This window comes from Coturnix japonica, chromosome 2, assembly GCF_001577835.2.
Source record: "Coturnix japonica isolate 7356 chromosome 2, Coturnix japonica 2.1, whole genome shotgun sequence".
Classification (NCBI taxonomy): Eukaryota; Metazoa; Chordata; class Aves; order Galliformes; family Phasianidae; genus Coturnix; species Coturnix japonica.
Genome location: NC_029517.1, coordinates 28,685,998 through 28,706,465, shown reverse-complemented (window position 1 = coordinate 28,706,465; position 20,468 = coordinate 28,685,998). Strand labels below are relative to the sequence as shown.

General features: G+C 41.6%; 2 protein-coding genes across 5 annotated transcripts in view; both read right to left on the bottom strand.

Moving 5' to 3' along the window:
• STK31 (serine/threonine kinase 31) overlaps positions 1-9,193 on the bottom strand; it is a 29,814-nt gene extending 20,621 nt beyond the window's left edge. For 2 of the 4 annotated variants that reach the window (XM_015853873.2, XM_032443185.1), the window contains exons 1-10: positions 9,025-9,158; positions 8,856-8,915; positions 8,356-8,408; positions 6,859-6,957; positions 5,868-5,942; positions 4,992-5,150; positions 3,622-3,965; positions 1,743-1,929; positions 1,029-1,153; positions 341-500 (exon numbers count right to left, since the gene is read on the bottom strand). In XM_015853873.2, coding sequence (XP_015709359.1) covers positions 341-500; positions 1,029-1,153; positions 1,743-1,929; positions 3,622-3,965; positions 4,992-5,150; positions 5,868-5,942; positions 6,859-6,957; positions 8,356-8,408; positions 8,856-8,907 — 1,254 coding nt within the window. In that variant the 5' untranslated portion in view covers positions 8,908-8,915; positions 9,025-9,158. Of the gene's footprint in view, positions 1-340; positions 501-1,028; positions 1,154-1,742; positions 1,930-3,621; positions 3,966-4,991; positions 5,151-5,867; positions 5,943-6,858; positions 6,958-8,355; positions 8,409-8,855; positions 8,916-9,024 lie in introns of all 4 variants that reach the window. The other 2 variants (XM_015853874.2, XM_015853875.2) reach the window with 2 other exon arrangements.
• A 992-nt stretch (positions 9,194-10,185) lies between these two features.
• Positions 10,186-16,058, bottom strand: FAM221A (family with sequence similarity 221 member A). Its single transcript, XM_015853894.2, has 7 exons — positions 15,643-16,058; positions 14,727-14,900; positions 14,033-14,223; positions 13,046-13,252; positions 12,570-12,680; positions 12,019-12,107; positions 10,186-10,664 (listed from the first exon to the last, which is right to left on the bottom strand). Exons 1-7 carry the CDS (start codon positions 15,975-15,977, stop codon positions 10,602-10,604), a joined length of 1,170 nt encoding a protein of 389 aa, XP_015709380.1. The 5' UTR covers positions 15,978-16,058; the 3' UTR covers positions 10,186-10,601.
• Positions 16,059-20,468: the final 4,410 nt, after the last annotated feature.

Sequence of the window (20,468 nt, the reverse complement as noted above, 5' to 3'; positions counted from 1 at the left end):
TTCCCTACACACCCCCGCGGGAGGGACTTGCATAATACTGTAGTGGCATAACGCTTCAGGAAAGGTTTTAAAGACACATAAGCTGCTCAGCTAAAGTGGTTTGCAATTATTACAGAATAGAAGCCCTTTAGTTAATGTGTTCTGACATCTTCAGATGTCTTCATAAATACCAACGGTGTCAAAGAAGTCTACATTAACAGAAAAATAACGCTTCATAAATATACCAGCTGCAGCAGGTAACAAAGCTCTGATGTCTGCCTTTTGCCAGGTAGCGTTTCCTTTCTGTGCTCATGACACCCCGGTACACTTACAAGACTAAAACACTCTTGTCAAAACTTACCTCGTTTTTGCATAACTGAATCATCTCCTGAGCCAAGTCATGCTCTGTCCAAAGCTTCTGCAATTTTTCCAAGGAACATGGAACGGTGATATTTCCTTCTGTAACCAGTTTTATGGCTTGTGAAAGCTGCTCCCCAAAACCAGCGTTCTTTTTCGCATGCCTGAATATTAAGGAAGAAACAGACTTTTTAATCCAGAAAATATTTATGTCTCCCCGGAACTCAAAGCATTTTAGAACTCAATGCTATTCACACACCTTTGACATACGGAGCTTGACAACTATCATGTTAACCTAGTTTCTACCACAAGGCAGTAGCAGAAGCGTGCCTCCCTCAGCTGTTAAATCCCAATTTGAGGAAGAAGGCAGTAACAAGAATATGTTCATTATACCACAAAATTCTGCTTTTAATTTCTCCTGTTTTATTTCACCCCTTTACATTTTCTTTACTCAACTGTTACAAACATGTGAGTATATATTATATATGCTCCTTCTTACCAGCACTGACAGTCATTTCTATGTCTCAGTCCCACTGCAGCTTTGTTCCTTCTTTTAATACTAGAGAGGTAACTTCAACTACCCAATGAAATGTATCTCTACCAGAAATAAAGATACCTAAACTAAATCGTTTAGTACACTTTCAGGGGATAAACAGGGCAATAATAAAAAGTATTAGTTTTGAAACAAATACCTTGTTTCTTTCAACACCTTCACGTTAGCAGCCAAATCTTTCATTTTTGTTCCAACGTACTTATGCAGGGTTTCCTCAAGATATTCAGCTCTTTTCCTGGATGCTTCCTTCTCTTGATTAATCATCTGTCAATTTTGAAGTAGCATTTCAGACAGCAAGATAGAATCAGCTGGTATGACTAATATACAGACCACAGATTAGACCTTAATAAGCCTAGCTGTTATTGAAACACTAACTAAATGTGTGGGGTATTTGCATCTTCTCTATTAAGCAGCAATTAAGAAAACATTTTCCTCCAGTCCTAAAATTCAACAGCTGCTATGATTCCATGATGCTTTGGAGTTTTCAGCCTAGTATACAGAGTTTTATGTAGCCTTTAAGCGAGGAGAAAAAAGCATGACAACATCCTTAGAAACAAAGCACATTTTTAAATCACAAAATGCAAAACTCAAAGCTCAAACTGCATGAAGCGCAGCAGCAAGCTGGTACGTGCACCCAAGGGAGTGATGGTGCAGCCTGGACCACAGTGCACATGACAGTGCTGCCAGCATGCCCTGCACTGGAGGAAACCAAGTCTCTGTCTAAAGACTGTGATACTGCTGTATTTCAGCACTGCCCTGAACTGCAGCCCAAAGAAACTACAAGACAGAAGCACCATGAAAAACACCTGAAACCAGGGAAATAGTCTATTTTTTTTTTTTAATGTCCACACACCTGAAGTTCACCTTTCAGATGCTCAACTTCCAGTTCTAGTTCCTTCTGTTTTCTCAATAGATTGACATTCTCCTTTCTGTTAGTTTCTTTCTCCTCTTCAAAGACACCATTCTCTTCAGCCAGGTTCTCATCTCTTACACGTGTAAAACCTCTGTTAAACACTGGGGCAGAAGCTGGTGGTTTTTCCCTTTAAAAAAAAATTAAGGGGAATTAAAAAGGCAAAAGCCACCACGATGTGCATTCTTTCATGCTATCACAGTTTCAGTAATGATTACGAAACACCCCCCAAAAGAGACTATAAAAGCATCTTAATCATGCTTTACTTCTTCACAATTTATAACACTCTCCACTGCAGTCTTCAAAGACTGTTACAGAACACCGAAGAAGAAAACAAACAAGAAGCACAACACACACACATCCTTTGAAGAGAACCCTTTATATGTTTTACTATCACCAACTCAAAGGCCTTCCCTTGAGGGAAAAAAAAAATCCTGCTGTATCACACATCAGACCCAGAATAGCCAAGGTCCACCATAATTCCAATTTTATACCTACAGAATAGGCTGAAGTACTTTAACAGAAGCATTTTGTATCTCTACCCCTGCAAAGTATTAGTTACATCACAGCTTTTCTTTCCACTTCATTCACCTTCATGATTACGTCCCTCCTGCAACATACGAACATCACCAGAATATGTGGAAATGGAATAAGGGACCTGCAGCTGCTCAGACCAGACAGGATTCTTTGGGGTACAGTGCCAGCTCAACAGTGGAGACATATGTTATAACAACAATATTAAATAATGATTATTATCTCTATTTTAAAAATTAGATTTGGAGTGTATATAACTCAGAAAACAGGCCAGATTACTTGATTCATGATAAAACACTACATTATAAATTCACACTCCTTTGAAGAGCACTTCATCTCGTGTTAGTATTTTTGATTAGCAGCACAGAATCACCCAGGAGATTTAAATGTAATTTTAAACAACTCGGGGTGTTTGGGGTTGGGTTGTTTTGGTTTGTTTTTCCGGAAGAACAGAATTTCTTACATCACTGCAGCTCTGAATGAGAAATACCATCTTTTCCACCCACAAACATCTTCCCCAGCAGCCTGTTGCCATGGCAATCCGAGCAATTGTAGGACAAGTTTATTTTAAAAGATTTCTGACAACTCTAAGTGCCAAGTTACCACTAGCTCTTGTCAATGTAATTACAAGCTTCAGACATCACTACCCCCTAAAGCTCACATCAGATTGCAATAGATGCTTTATTTCCTATAAGCACACACAGTTGAGCTCCCGCACAAATAAATAACCAAAGTATGTTTGTCCTGCCAGGTGAACGTACTTTCACATTCCACATTTGAGTCCGATGAGCTTTTAATACATGTAAATAAACAGGGAGTAGCGACAAAGAGTCTCAAGGACAAGCACGTAGCAATTACGCAAATACATAAATGAACATCACTGTCAGTGCAGAATCTCAAAGAAGCCCAATATCCTGCAACCTTCACTTCCAACTATGGTTCACTGTTTAACAGATGTTACACTTCCTACGTTTTCAGAAGTCTCACATTAAGATACAATCAAAATTCTCTGTGGAAAGTAAATGAAGAACAACATGCAACAACAGTAACCAACAGGTTTTGTACAGATTTCTGTCCTAACTCCCATCACCACAGCACACCACACACATCTTGTATACATACTCTCCTTCCACTCAGTACCAGCATTATTGGGTGCTGGGAAGACAGGAGAAGAACCTTTCATTTTAGATACTCATTTACCCCGCTGCTTTCTCATATAAACATATCCCAACAACTACACCCATCACAACACTCACACAACCCTTTCCCTGATATCCCATTGCCTTACTTTGTAAGAACCATATGGTTTCCAGCAAAAACCTCATTCCTCGCAGTGGGACCCACAGGGTCCAAGAAAGCTCTGGGATGGTTGCACAGCGCATGACCAGGTCTGTTCAGCCACAGCTGGGCAGGAGACTTCATCTTCTTACGCTGGTTTTGCAAGGCATCTTCCACATCTTCAGTGCTTCCTGGAGATCTGTTCTTTTCAGCAAATCCCGCCTTAGCCACCTCTTCTCCAATGTCTACTTTTTCACATTCAGCCTGGACAAGAATGGTATCACCCTTCTGCTTGGCCTTCTCTCGGACTTTTATTGCCTTTTCAAAAACTAGGCTACCCAAGAACGTCTTCCCCTGTGAAGTGAAATATACAGATATTGTGAACTGCTCATTTTGAGAACTTACAACTCAATTTAGACAACTTCCTGCTACGAAACCAAAACAAAACAGAATTTAAGTCTAAAACCCAAAGAGAAACACAAATAAAGCTTCTTATGTTTAACACACTTATTCTGAAACAATAGTGCACCTATACAACTCTGACTGCACTCGATCTAATCCCTGTTAATGCCAGACTGGACATCAACACCAACATTTCTCCCTCATTATTCAACTTTGAAGAATTTGGTATCATTCATGGATAACAAGTCCAAAATGCCATCAACTAACAGGTTTTATTTTTGTTCAGCCACGTCTGAACATAAGTTGCTGCCACTTAAAAATTGAGACTGGAAGAGACTGAAGGAAGGAAGGAGGTATAGTTTCAACACACAGCAAGCATAGAAAGCTTTACTGCAAGAAATACAAAGTGATGGAAAGACAAGCAAACAAAAACCAAACAGAAATCATAACAGATTTTCACATTTTCATCACATTAAGCAACGTGAACAGGACCACGGAGAAAAAATTCTATACACAAGCAGTCTCAGTATCTCCTCTGAATGGCACAGAGGTACAATGCAAACAAGACGGCCATTCCCTGCTCTCAAAGCAGCTGCTGGTGAAGCGCTGGCAGCACCAGCAACAAGAGCATAATTCCAAGAGTGCAGAATGAGTGGTGTCCACAAGAGAGAGATCACCACTCAAAACTGGATCGACCGGTGCCACTCAGAACAGCTCTGAGCTGTTATCAGTCCTGTTGGTAACAGCTGCTGAGCACGCAGAACTCAAAAGCACAAATGCATACTCTTAAAATCATTCCCTCCCAACACACCATGAACCAGACCATTTTAGCTTCTGCAGTTAGTTCAGGGCAAGCAACCAGTGCTTCTCAGCATGTCCTGCTATCACAACTGAGCACTTGGCTCGTCAAAAACTCCTCAAGACACTACGTAGATATTTGGCACCATCTGTTCCAGGCACATCATATCTGCCACTCACCTGGTCAAACATGTTTAAGTTCTGGTCAGCTGGTAACTGCAGTCCCCAGAGTCTGTACTTCTTGGCAACACCTGGATATTGCAAGTTTTCGGGAATTTCAACTATTTCTGATCTATTTATGATCTCAGAATTTCCATAGTCAATGTATAACACCTGACACTGTAACAATGATACAAAACATAATTAAGCAGAAGTTGTGTGAACCTCCTACCAAAACATGAACTGAAAACAACTACAGCACAAGCATTTTAACATGTGTGACACAGCGCTACGCCTGACATCAGACCCTCTCATACTATGTCTAACAAACCCTTCAAAGAAAGGCAGTTGAGTTGAACAAAAACTGAGAAAACTTGGAGTTTTCATATTTACTGGTGACATCCTTTAACCCCTCCAGGAACTACAGTTTGGAAGTAATATAGAAGACTTCCTTCCATAGGCAATCTAAGGTGCTCAGAAATCATCACTTTAAAAAGGACCTACAAACCTTCTGGGTCAGCCACCCAAAAGCAACAAACAACCCTTTGAGTGCAACTGGATCAGTGCTAACACAACACACAACAGCTACCATTTTCACCTCTCAGCAGCCTGAAATTAAACTGCATCGTTTAACAACATTAACTATCGCTTGTGATCTTCTTTTTTCCCCAAGACATCCCAACAGCACTTTGCAAGTACGTCACATCAGTCTTCTCATCAGCAACATTCAAAATTGCAGGTTGCTTGGATTTGTGTCACACATCCATATTCATTGGTTTTTCTATTTATTCAGACAGGGAGGTTAGGAGGAGGATGGAGGAGTCGCTTTTATTTCCTGCAAGAGTGTAGAAAAGTTGATATATTTTTAAAACTGGAGGGGAAAAAAATGGTTCCTGCCTTTTCGTTGTTGATCATACGCTGCACCATACATCTGTACCAACATCTGTCTTCAGAAAAACAGCCACCATAGATCTGAAAAGTAGGAAAAAAAAGATCAAGAACAGCATTTTGAAAATACAAGCACAGATCAAAATGATATTCCTAACACACTGCAAATCTTACTTTCACTCTGCTAGAATGATCTCAGCAGCACTATGAAAACAAAGGGATGCATTTGATGTCCCACCTCTCATAACAACATACACTGCTTCAAAAACTATAAACCTCTACTCCACAAACAATAGCTCAAAGATAATCCTCTAACTATAAAAACTGAAGTTTTACACAGCGGGTTCATACATTTTTTTTGTCTACAAACATGTCGCTACAACATTTTATTGGCATTGACAGCTCAGTAAGCTGAGCTAAGGAACAGACGGTCACACCACAAATGTGATGAGTTTGCTGTCGATGTGCTTTCTTCAAGAGGAATGCAGATGGCCATTTACCTGCACACAAAAAACAGCTCAAAGATAGACTGCTTTATTAAATCTTCTTTAGCAGTAAGCCATTAGCGGCTCACACAAAGGTTGCTACCACTCTTTATAGGCTGAACTCACCATAAAACTGCTACTAAACATATTCTTGTTACTTTCCTAAGACCACTTTGTACAGCCCAGTAAGCACTACAGATTTTCACCTGATCTTCCATATTTTCTCAGAGGCAGCAAAGAACCCCTTCTCTAGAAAAGCATTACTCTTTAGTTATAGACCATAATCTTATATCAATGCATACATGCACACACGGTTGCATAATTTAACTGAGATCTGAAGTAAAGAAAGAAAGAAAATTTGCTCTTCTTTAGGATTAACAGCAGTTCTTAAATAGATTTGGAGAGCACAGACCCAAAACATAGAGACCAATAAAACAGCAAAGAAAATGGCTGCATTCAATTAAAGCTTTTACATCCAAGGGGAAAACAACTTTTACATACAAATGCCTACATACCTTATTAAAATCAAGCTTGCCAAATGCTGCTTGAGCCCGAGGACAAGCTTCTGCCAGAGCACAACTTAATTTCAAGAGGTCATTACAGCTACTGATATTCTAGGTGTGGAGAGAGGGCATGAATTACTGTCATTTTTAATTGCTGTTTGATGGATTACAACAGACAAAAAATAAGACAGAACAGTTGTGCAGCTGCTGAAGTAAGTAATGCCCCACCTTAAACTTCAGAACCTCATGGTTCTAGCTGTACTTCTCAGCCTGCTCTTATCTTTCAAAACTTCATGGAGAGGTAGACAAACAATCCCAGATGAACAGTCCTCAAAGAGCACTTTTAACAGTTTAATTACCAGATTCTTCAAGAAATACACAGGTCCATGTATCAATCCTGCATCATAAACTTTTGTGTGTTCAGTGTTCTTTGTATCTCTCTCCATAAACACAAGAGACAACAGCTCTAGCACACCCCTCATCTCCTTACTTTGAAGACTTAGGGTTTGGTTTAGCTAAGCAATGCAGATACTTTCTAGTTACAGCTTGGTTATGTGAACCACTGAGAGGCTTGGTCAGATCCAGAAGCGTGGTATACATTCAATGTCAATTTCACATGTAATTCAAAGCAAAACATTCAGAGCTCAGAAAGAAAACATCAGTGCAGCTAAACATTGTCATCCTCAGAAGTACACTCCTAACTTCTACACCTTACAGAATGAAATAAGACACCATAACTGAGACTCAGAACACAAGGGTAAGAACCCAAAGGAGAATGAACTACTAGATCTACTTTTATTTTAAAGGGGAAGCTGTTATATAAACAGTACAAGCAAAGCTTGCTCTCACTCCCCGCTAGCTCTTATTAACACAGCCAGTGCCTGCTGTGCCCACGGGGCTTGCAGTGAGAAAGGTGCTGACAACACACACTCCATCAGTCAACAGCAGCCAACAGACCAACCAGACAATGTAAACCCAGAACCACCTGGATCTCTCTTCTCCCTTCTGCACCCAATTAATTAAAGCTGCTGTTTTTCATCTCATTCACACCTCTCTCCTGCCCACATAGCCCAAAAGGGAAAGAACCTGTTGCCTCAAACAGAGCAGAGGACACCCACCCACCCCCCAGCTGCCTGCTGAGGTGCTCCCGTTGCCTCCTATGGTACTTTGCAAGTAATATCAAAAATACTTTATTTTTTACATAATGACTACCAAACATTTGTGGAACAAGCTGCCCAAGGAGGTGCTGGAGTCACCATCGTGGTGATGTTCAAGAAATGCATATGTGTGGCACTAAGAGACATGGCTCAGTGGGTGTGGTGGTGATGGGCTGATAGCTAGACTTGATCTTAGTCGCTTCTTCCAACCAGTGATTCCATGAAAACCTGGCTACAGCTCAAACAGATAGGCATTACTTTTGACTTTTTAAAGGAGTGACTGATTTCAGTTTTCAATGACACGGTGCTCGTGAGTATGAGATCTAAATTAACCTTTTTTGTTTACACCCACCTGTGCCCAAAACGTTATGGCATCTTCAACATGGCAGCCCACAACATCCTCAGCTTGAAGGAGAAAGAAAAAGGTTAGTATACCAAACAAGTGCTACACAAAGCAATTGCTCACCACCTGCTGACCAATACCAGACAGTCCCCATGCAAGCAGCTCCTCAGCTCTGCAGTTCTACCACAGGATGGCACAGGGCAGGAATACCCCTGTGAGCAGCTCAGCTCAGCTGCTGTGGTTCTGGCCCTCTCACCCCTCACTGGCAGGACAGCAGAAGCAAAGAAAACTGACAGGTTGGTGGCTCTGTGCAGGGCTACTCAGCAACAACTGAAACATCACTGTGTTACCAACACTGTTTTTCTCCTACAAACACAACACAGCATCACACCAGACACTGTGAAGCAAAACAACTCTGTCCCAGGCAAAACCAGGCTGACTTCATTCTCAAACGTAAGGTTACATTGTTTGTAGAAAAAAAAGAAGATAAAAAAACAACCTCGCATTACCTTTTCCATACTCCGTGCCTTCATCCGTGCAGCCACTCGTGACAGAATTCATGACAGCCCCTGAAACACCACAGACTGCCCTTAGCTGAGGCAAGGCAGCACTATCACCTGAACAGCCACCAGACCCCTCTGAGGCTAAAAGCAAGACCTCAGCACCTCCTACTCTCACCTTACCCACAGATCAGACCCCGCTGAGGGAGCTCAAACCGCATTTAACCACAAACCCCCTCCTTGTTGCACCACCTCCTCACACCCGACGACTGCACACACTGCCGCCTTTCGTCCAGCTTCCCGCCGCCCGCCCTGCGCATGCGCGCACCGCGCCGGGCCGCAAAGTGCGGGAGAGGGGGGCTGAGGGGAACGGGGTCGTGAGGGATGAGGGCGGGAGGAGGGTGCGGGTAGTGCTTCGTGTGCTTAATTAGTGCTTAATTCACACAGTTCCCTTCCCCCAAAAACTGAGAAGGACACGTATATTTAGCGTCAGAGAAGCACAGGGTCAGAAGGAACCCTTTCTCCTTCCCTTATCGCTGGCCATTCTTTAGTGTCGTGAATACCACACCTCAGTTCTTCCACAGGAGGATGAGAATGAGGGGAAAAAACTATCTTCTACTCTGAGCGTTGTAGTAATGGCAAATATTCGTTTGAAAGCCAATTGTTCTAAACACGAAAAGTGGCTAAATGCCACCTCAGACCTATGCAATTACATTTTAATAGGTTAGAGCACTCTATTTATGACAAATCCTCATATCCTATGCCTGACTCCTTGGATCACAGTCAGGAATGGTTAATGTGTGCAGCTGAATGACAGACGGATGCCCACAAATAAATCATAAAGTGAAACTTCTCTGCCCTCTGACACCCTGCTCAGAGTCCAGGACCTCTCTCAGGAAACAAGTCATCAACAAGCTCACACAAAATTTAGCTCCTTACTGACCACTGTCACTGGCTGACACTAGGGCATCTGATCTCTGCTTTTGCCTTTAACAAAATTCCTCTTCTCATACAAGTACAAAAATGATACTTGAAGCATATTGTTGCTATACATCTCATCTTTGTATTGTACACATACATCTCTGGGACTGTGTTCTCCAACAGCTACAGCCATAGGGATAAATACAGAACGTCTGGAATAAGTTTCTCACTTTACTTTGTAGCAATCTCTTGGAGGAACAGAAACCAAATTATTTTTCTATATTTTTTATTTGCCATTTTTTAAAGTGTCATCTACATGTGTGTGTTTTTTTGTTGTTGTTTCTTGTAATTCTGCTGTGAAACCGCACAAGTAGAGGTACTATAGAAATGATTGCTTATAAGGACCAGAAGAGGGAGCTCAAATTAGTATTTTTATTTATTAAGATAAAACCGTATGTAACAGCATAGAATTTAAAGGTAAAGATATGTTTTAAACATTTGGTATGTATTTTGATATATCATGCATTCCAACAAAGGTAATAGGTTAAGCTCTAGAACTCTTAAAGACAAACAGCTTTACATCTCTGTGTTCAGGCAAGCCTACAAAGTTAACTCAGGTGTTATTTTTCCAGTGATTAGAAACGCTTGGATTAAAGTACCAAATTTATTACAAGATAATTAAAAATTAACTTCGGTAGAAGAACAGAACCAAATAAAGAAGGGAAGAAAGAAGTAAACAAACACATACAGGGACAAAATATTCTTACACATGTAATTAACTTGTAATCAACAAGTAATAAATGATTAACCACAGTTAATATTTATTCGTTAATGTCATGGTTTCTTTGATGGCACCAGGCTTTTCTCTCTTCTTTTAGCAGCCTTCTCCGCTTTCAGCTGTAACAGAGAAAGTCACGTCAGTGGTTCAAGAGTTAATTTGCAAGTAGGCTAACAGTGCCATACTGAGCCTCTAGAACCAGTCACAAATTTAGCAGTGATTTAGGGACAGAGAGAGGTAGAGATTATTCTTAGTTCAACCCAGAAGTGCTCACTTTTGAATCAAGGGACAAAGGAGCGCTTTTGTAGCTCTGCATCTCCTTTGCTATTCAAGCCAGGACTGCCTTTATTTCTGGAAAAGGCAATGTAGGTATTCACGTATCCCTCGAGGCCAAAGTCCTTCAATTCATGGATTAATCTTAATCTCAATGAAAATTAAAGGTGTCTTATCACAGCTGTGTAACAAACACAGAACAACCGCCATACACAAAAGCACAATGAAATTTTGTTGCTGAAGTAGAGGTTAAAGCTGCATCTCCCCATCTCCCTGCTGAGCACAAGGTCACCTCCTCCTCAGCAGGCTTTTTCACATAGTAGGCTCTTAGAGCACGGTCTGATCTGCCAACACACACCTATTTTAACTCATCCATTTTGTCGCAAGGCTTATTAATTAGTCCAAACAAAGATAACTGTTGGTTTCAGAAGCAACAATTTTTCTTGTGTATTATTACAAGTGACTGAAATCCTCTTTAGAGCAATTATATGAAAGGGATATATAGCTATCAGAAATGCAGGGGAAAAGAAAACTGTATTTTTAACATGCTTTTTTTTTCTTCCTATACATATGTTATATGTATAAGAAAGCAAAGGATGTTATAGAAGCAAACGGACTGCTAACTATTCCTGTAGATGTCTACACAGGAGCTCGCTTTAAAACATCTTTCCCTTATTTGGAGTTGTGAGGTCTGTAACTGAAATCCCTCCTAACTTTTGCACAGAACAGAAGCTCTTGGCATGGAGAAAAGGCTTTGAAATTTGAATGTCATGATAACATTTTCTCCTGTAAATTGATCCCATATTTGCAACACTTGACCACATTCTGTAATGATTTCCAAAATAAAGAAAATGATTCAAAGGTTCACACAGCTCCAACAGCTTGCTCAGTAACAAACACACCTTGTTGCAAAGAGCAAGCGTAACAGCAGTTAAGCTTTTAGGAGATTCTTTTTAATGTAATGGAGAGTTAGCACAATAAAAATCCATGTGTTTAAGGCAAATACCATCCAGACATAACTGACCGCTGCCGTCCTGCAATAGCACATAATCTTATTTCAACCCTCGTATTAATAGGCTGGTTTTTCACATGGAGAGATGACATCATATATTTATATGCCACTTAAACTGGATGCTTAACTTTCTTAGCCATCTCTTTGCGAGAATATATTTAAATTAAGCATTAAATACGACAACTTGCCCGCTCCTGATAACGCTTTTCAAAATAAGCCATGTCGTCTTCTTCTGAGCGCCTGTCATGAGAAGCTGGTGCTGTGGCACTAGAACCACCTACAGAGAGAAAAAAACAAAAAACCATTTTCATTAATGTTACTCTCTATTCCACAGTACTGGCAAAACTAGTTTAAAAATGAGATGTAGTATGGGTGTAGTAAAACACAAGTAATGAACCCCAGAAGCTGAACTAATGAGTATCCCTTTTAGTTTAAGGCTAGCGGCTATGAGAAACAGGAATAAAACAGCAATATTAATCGCTTAATACTCCTTCAAAAGAAGGGATACAAAGCAAGCATAACAGATCCGTAATTCCATGCAGGAAAGACTTTCTGGCAGGAGGCATTCTTACTGGATTGAGCTAAACAGCTGCACTAACTTCCAGATAAGTTGGCATCAACACTTGTTTTAGCATAGAACTTTGATTCTTATCCCTAAACACACTACAGCTCAGAAGTAAATTAGGTTTTATATGATACATCTACTGTAAGAGGTATAACTAATATACTAATATACCACCTGCGATCTGCGAGATGCTCTGGGCAGAGGAAGAAGGTCCCTGAAATGCCTTTAGAAACGGATGATCCATGCTGGTTATAGGGGATTCTAACAGCTCAGCAGGAGGAGCCCCTGTTAAAAAATAAGTTGAATGAAAACAAAAATTCACTTTGCAAGATGCATTAAAAACATAGATACTGGTGTTTTAATAAGAAGCTGCAGGATTATCTTTAAATACACACTGCAATTCAACTAGAAGCTACTGTGCTGAACACTGAAATTACTGATAGAACATCATTTGGATCATTTCACTACGGGAAGTTGGAGAGGACAGTGATCTCCTCACACATAAGGACTGCTGGAAAAGAATCTGTCTTTAAGTCCTACTCCTGTTGATCCCGTTCACCTTCAGACTCTTTAAGCCCCTGCTGAACGACTGCTTCACAACAACACCCAGTTGGAGCACTCCAGTTTAATCTTCAGTCAGCTGCACTCACCTATTCCGCTGTCATCAAGTCTCATGTAGCCTTCTGCCAGTGAACTGAAACCAGTCAGTCCCCCCATAGCAGCATAGGGAACATCCTGCCCCACTGGCTTTCCCTGGGCTAACCGCTCTTCTTTAGTTTCCACTACTGTTTCATGTGCATGTGTTGGCTGACCACATCCACAGGTAAAGCAACTGTGAAATCCCGAACATGTGGAACCTAATTAACAAGTAAATAAAAGTTGTGAGTGAGATGATAATGGAATTTAGACCTCGTAGCAGACAAAACACAATTTTGATCAATAAACTGATCTTGTCAAAAACTAGAGTTTCCTCACCGCAAAAGCATCCAGCCACATTTTCTATAGGGCAGCTTCTACATGATTTGGTCTTTGCTAAAAGCATTTCAGCCTCATTTCATCACAGTATGAAACAGATACAGGGCAGAGGTGTATCTGCCCTAAGAAAGGCTCAGAGCAAATATCATAAAGCCCTGTGGGAGAGAGATCAGGACAAGAAATGGAAGAACTACAAACGTTTCATTATTCTTTTTGGACTGCACTACTTCCACACTGAACAACCCGACTGCACATTTAGGTCTTACACATTACTCAGAACAAACTCTTGACAGCAAAAGCTGATGATGGTTTTTTATTGTACACATTGAATAGATTTCAAGAAAGAAATTATCAAATATTACAGAAATCTAAGAAAAAACATCTTCAGCTTATACAATTTGAGGCTCCAACAAAGAAGTAGTTTGTGCATTCTTTAATTTCTATAGTTATTACCGCTGTTTCGTTACAATAACCTCGATCATGTGAAGCCAAAAGCTCCCCCTGAATGCTTTCCCAAACCTTTTGTGTGGGATTCTGCTGCTATTTGCATTTCTGGACCAACTATCACCATCTTCAGGATCTGCTTTGTTACAGTATTAACAGTGCTCTGGGCAGACACAGCTCCCCACCAGTTCACTGATGGGAAGCTGATGGGAACTCACACGAGTTGCAGGAGAATCCAGGAGCTGCGCTGTGCTGATCAGCAAAGTGTTTGCACCTACAGCGGATGGGCTGCGTGCCATTGAGAGGGACGTAGTGGTAGGACTGGCATGGACAGCGGCTCACTCTGCACGGCACGCAGATGGGACGGTCTTTGGGAATCACTTCATAATCTGTTTTGTGTTGTTTATACCTGAAATGGGCAAAAACAAAAGCTTTTATAACCTTGTTGGCATGTGAGATAAAACTAGTTTGGAAGACTTGTAATTTAGCTTACAACTCCTGAGTTGAAGCATCTTTAATTATCATAATTACTGTTAATTAATGATGTTTAATTAGATACTTAATATCAGGCATATTTACATCCGTCTATTTTATAAATGTTGCAGATCATTATGTTTCATTTTGACAACAATGTTGGAATCGATCCCACCTATAGATAACGCCAACACAATCAATCTGATCTACAGTAACTTGTGCCTTGAAGCTGAATTAATTGATGGCCATAGAACTGCTCCTGTCTGCATGAAAGTTAGTGGGATTAAGGTTCTTTAAAAAAAAATTCTTATGATTCAAAACCTGATTTTCCAGAACAGACCTTAAATTAACATGCCTGTGCCTGGATCTAGAAAACTGTACATTTCTTCTATGTAAAAAGAACACAAAAGGTACAGGGAAAAAAGCAAGGAACCCCACCGGTGAGTACAGAAGCACGGCGTCTCAGGTCCCACCAGCTTGCAGTCCATGCCCGTGGGGGATCTCCAGCTGACGTACAGCCTGTTCTGCAGCCGGATGGGCAGCACCTTCCTTTTATACTCCTCGTATTCCTCAGGGGTAAAAAGCTTTCCTCCATCGTCATCACCTACAATTCTATAAGTACGTTGTTAACAAGTCAAAAAGGAGAAAGTAAAAGGTTTCCCAATGTATTTCTTTCAAACAATACATAACAGTATCTTTGCTGTAAAAGCAAAAAACTGCATATTACAGAGCACTATCCCAGTAATATGTTGGGTCCGCTCCAACAGTAATGCCTCTCATTTCATTATACCGGCCCACAACATCAGAGGCAGATGTTGGTGGTGTAGCAGCACACGTTGAACCTTCCCACCAATATCCCATTACACATCAATGTAATTCCCCACACAGACAGAGTTAACTCTGCAGACTGAGCTGAAGGCTCCGATTGCCAGTCAGGCCACAGAAGAAGACAGCCTTCCCCTTCCAACACTATAACACCAGGTCACAGCGCACTGAGAGGGCTGTGGAGCTGATGTTGGCTGGGCTCTCCTACCACACCCATCATACAGCACAGACATGGTGCCTTCTCTTTGTGCCGATGATGCTGTTTGCCATAGCGGCTGTAAGGCAGGGGGACACTCCGCTGGTTCAGATTCTTAGGAGAGCAGCACACAGGCTCCCATTCATTGCGGATGACTGGTTGGAAAGTAGTGTCTTGTGGCTGAGGATTTGCTCTGTCAAATACCGTTATTGCGCTCCCTCTATCTGCTGTAGTCCCCACGGCACTACACGGCAGGCATTACTATCGGTCAGACCCACACACGTTTCCCTCACTCCCCTCCCGTCGTGCTGCCGGTCCCGGTCCCGCTCTCACCGCCGATACTCCGCGTACTCGTCCAAGGCCGCCGCGTCCGCCCGGAGCCGCTCCATGCCCGGACCGCCGTGCAGCGGCCGCCCCGCGCGCACCCGAGCCTGGCAGGGAGAGGCCCCTGCTGCACACAGCCCCGGGCTGCTGCCGATACAGCCCTGCTTGCTTCTCGTCCTGCTGCCGTGCACTGTAAACAGATGCCCTGGAAACGCTGTGTATGAAATAAAGGCTAACACAGCCCCACGCGGCTTGGCTTCCACCGCTTGCTCCTGCAGTACCGCAGAAACCATGGGCGTTGTTCGAGATGGGAGCGTCCAAGAAGCTGTCAGAGCTGCCTTCATACATCGTGTAACTCTTGATGCTGAGGATAACTATTTTGACTCATCCCACAATGTAGACATTTAACAAAGAGCCCACCTTCCCCACCCTCCACCAGTCCTGAATGAATTTTTCTATGTCCTGAACCTAAAGGTTCCTCTGGTGGTGAGCTCAGACCTTATGGAGCATTTCATTCTGGTGAATGAAGGAATCTACACAGGACGCAGAGGATGTGGCCCAGCTGCAGCATTTGCTGTACATCTTTGTAGAGCACAGTTCCCATCACCATGAAAGAATCCAGAGCTGTTGGTCCTGAAAGAGCACTTGCCATTTACCCAGAACAGCTCGGAAGATCTATTTCATGCTATTATCACAGCAGGATAAATAGCATGAAGATAAATAAATTATCATAGCATGATAATAGCATGATAAATAGCAGGAAGATATATTTCAACACCAAAGCTGCCCCCTAAAATCATTAATGTGACCTTCAACTCACTGATGTTCTTTGAAAGCTCATCCTTTGTGGAATAAATTGTCCATAGTTCAAGACAAAAAGAGAAACTGAGGGAACAGCCCATAGCCACAGGTGGTTCTGGCAACCTGCAGTTCCCCTCTAGCTCTTGGTGTGCCACAAAAGCCTTCAGCACAACTCCTCCTGCAATAGGCAGACCACAGTGATAGCTTCTGATACTGCATTGTCCATGAACTGACCGCCTGATACAATCAGATACACCCTCACACTTCACACACAGCAACTGAAGCAGAGCACGGGGTGTAGTGTGTGTCTCTGAACTGAGCTTTAGGAAACTGATGTTTAAATTGCACAACAACATAAGCCATGAGCTCATACCCAGGCTGTCACAGCGAGATCCAAGAGGGAAAGCTTTTCCAAACAGCGAAGTGACAGATCCCTGTTGAAAAATGTACAGCCATTCAAAGTAATCTCTGAATTAATTGCTTTGCACTTGGCAAGGCACCAGCAAGGAAACAGAAGGTGAAGAGATGTCACAAGGACCAAGGCAGCGCTTCGCCAGCACTTCCCATGGAGAGCTGAAACCACAGGGACACCACCAGCTTTCCAGCAGGATCTGAGCAAAGTGCAGGGGCATATGGTTGGGCTGTTACTCCTGTGGCTACGCCCTGTGTATAAGTATAAGCACTGAAGCACAGATCAGCAGCTGCTAACGTTGATTATTTGCAGATATTGTGAGCTGAAATATAGTATGGTTGAACTGTGAATAGTCAGTGTGAAGGTTCTGAGAGTAAGAAACAATTTTCCGTTCCTGCCCCAAAACTACCAGTCCTCCACCTTAAAAAAATCAAGGTTTTATTAACAGGTTTGATCCCAGCAAGTGATCTTTGTGACAGAGAGCCAGCATTCAGCTCAGCAGTGTCCCAGTGTCTGCTTGGATCCAAATCTGTGCTCACCGATTTCTTTGGGAATGGACATAAAAAGTCAAAGACTTCAGCAAAGAAATCCACCTCTAAAATTATAAATGGCTATTTCAAGCACCCAGTGCTCCTGTGTCATAGCAAAACTACTGGAATAAAATTTGGATTCAGAAAATCTTATCTCCCACTCCTAAGAGATTGTTTAGTGGACACCTGAAATCACAACCATTAAATTCCAAGCCAAATCAGACTTTACACAGTAAACTATCAGATCAGTGTATGCGTAGTGCCACAAGGTATGTTCAAGAAACACAAGGCCAGGCTGGATGTGGCTCTGGGCAGCCTGGTCTGGTGGTTGGTGACCCTGCACATAGCAGGGGGATTGAAACTGGATGATCATTGTGGTCCTTTTCAACCCAGGCCATTATGTGATTCCATGCATCTATATAGTCCAGATGGCTGTTCTACCTCCTGTGTCTGCCATGCAGCATACGGGCACTGCCGGCCCAAGCTCTCAGAACATATCAAAGTGGGCTGAACATATGGACACTCACCCACAGGATGGTTCTGGGAGATCTGAGGTGCCACCTACACATCATTGGCAACAGATTAAAGCTGCACGAGGTGTTGACGCTCCCCATTAACACCCTCTGTGAACAATGAAATGTGCAACTCAATACTTCTTTTTTGTTTAAATCCTTCCAAGCTTGTTAAGTGCTTTAGAAATCATCTTAGTAGAACACCCATGTAAATAGAAAATAGCTGATTTATTAATGCAATAATAAATTCATTAGAAATAACTGAACTTCAGACTCTTTTAAGGTACTAACCAGCCATTCTATTTCTATTAAGTGATTAATAGCTGATTAGCTGCTCCAAAAATGAGAAGAATTAGGGCAGCATAAAGAATAATGGAAGCACTCTCCACCCAATTGTTTCTTCCCTCCACATTTGTTACCAATATTCTGAAATACTTAAAAGCACGCAAAATTCTCCATGAGCTTCTAACGGCAACCATACAATATGCTACAATTTAAAAAGCACAGCTTACAATTAGCTCTGGCTCACAGGCACCTATAAGACGTCAACGTGTTTCAGTTTTGCCATCAGAGAAACAGACCATGATTAGACAACTACTGAGCGACCACAGGAAGTTGATGAATGCTTCAGGGTATATGCAAGTTCATACACAACTGAGGGCCAATTAATAATGAAAGGTTTTTACTGGAGGTGCTGAGAAAAGGAGTTGGGAAATTTGCAGTAATTGCATCGTGTGCTGATAGTTCTGCAGCATGTGATGCCACTGGTGATTACAAAGATGTATATCGTGAATTTTCTTCCTCCAGCTTGGGCTGTAGAATCTTTATGATATTTTAATCAGATACAAAATGTACATCTGCATCACTGCGGAGAACCTGAGGCTTTGTGAAGCATCAATTCAGTAACAGTCCACTCCATGGGTGTCCAACATTTTGGGGGGCCTAGACTTGAAGATTCCAGGGGTCTTCTCCAACCTTAAAGATTCTGATTGCATGAAGAGGAATTGTCTTGGGCCATACAACATATATAGTTAATGCTTAAACATAACAAAACTTTATCTTTTATGAAGCTATTAAACAAAAACAAGGCAACAAAAACAAAACGAGTGGGATACAACATTGCAAAAAGTCTGATTCACCATTTTAGTTGCTATAAAATTAAAACGTGCCTCTGAAAGAAAACCTTTTCCATACGGTCAAATATATTAGCTCAAATCCTGCAGACAGCCAATCCGTTGTGCAGCATAAACTAATCAAAGTCCCGGGTAAGAAGGTCATATTTGGGTTAATTGTTAAATACATCCATTGACACTCTGTAGCATCTTAAAAATAAACCTATTAACTGGGGTTTAGAAATTGAGCTCATTCCATGAATTTGAGGGTTTTGAAGAAGCTTTAAGAAAACATAATAAACTTAGATTTCAAAGTTCATGTATTTATTTTTCCCAGTTGTTTACCTGTGGCAGTTATTTCCACAGTAAGTATCTACACAAGGAAGCACTTGGTCCCTTGGGCAACTTGCCCCCTTCATGAGTCTGACGATGCCATCTGGAATTGTCAGCATTAGATAATCCTGCTTGAAAATATTTGCGTCTATCCAGCCAGACCTCACAAATGACTGCATTAGAAAAACAAATATTGAGCAGATACTTGGAAAAATAGACAACTGTGCAGCATATTACTGGATGCCAAGAAGATGGATGTTCCAGCACAGTGCCTACAAAGACCCCTACGTTCTTGTGCTATGCTGCTGTATTACTACTTTTCATTTCACTGAAAACAGATCAGTAAAATTCTATGATCCCAACAGTAGATGAATAGATTTGCTTCGAGCAGTCTTGGTGGGTGTCAGTGGAGTATCTGTTCATCCAAAGTCTGGGACCACTCAGCACCAAACAGGACTGGCCACAAAGAAAGGAGTAAGACGCATCTTGGATATAGATATAATGCTATATATGCCATAGCAACTGTTCACTAATGGAACCATGAATTACTACAAGGGGTACATAACTGCATTTAAGTCAATATGTGTCTGTTTCCAAAATCCTGCACATGTGCACACAGAGACAAATACACACCCGGCATCCTTTGTTAGCCTTGTTTAGCAATCCTCAAACTTGTTTTTGACTTCATGTACCCTTAAGAGGAAAAGACACTTTACATACACAAGCAAAATCACTTGCATTACTCTTTATGGTGACAAGGGGCACCACCACCAAGGTTTCTATTGCTACAGATCAAATACCCAGGGAATAAAAAGCACAGATAGACATAAAAACCTGCCTCCACATTACAAACTTGCAGATGGTGCTTGTATTCCTCGCTTTTCACTTAAGAGTGGGGTCTTCGTGATTACAGATTTAAAACAATCTGTTTTACTATATTTCAGTATCTTTCTCCACTCACCTCTAGACTGAAAGTTTCCCAAACATTCGACACTAAGAGGATCCGGTGATTCAGCTGCAAGTAGTAGATATTACTACTAAACCTCAGAGACATAGAACTTTCCTGAAACACCTGGAGCACATTAAGTAAGAATAACAGCGCTGTTAAAAGAACCCACAACACACAGAACAGGAG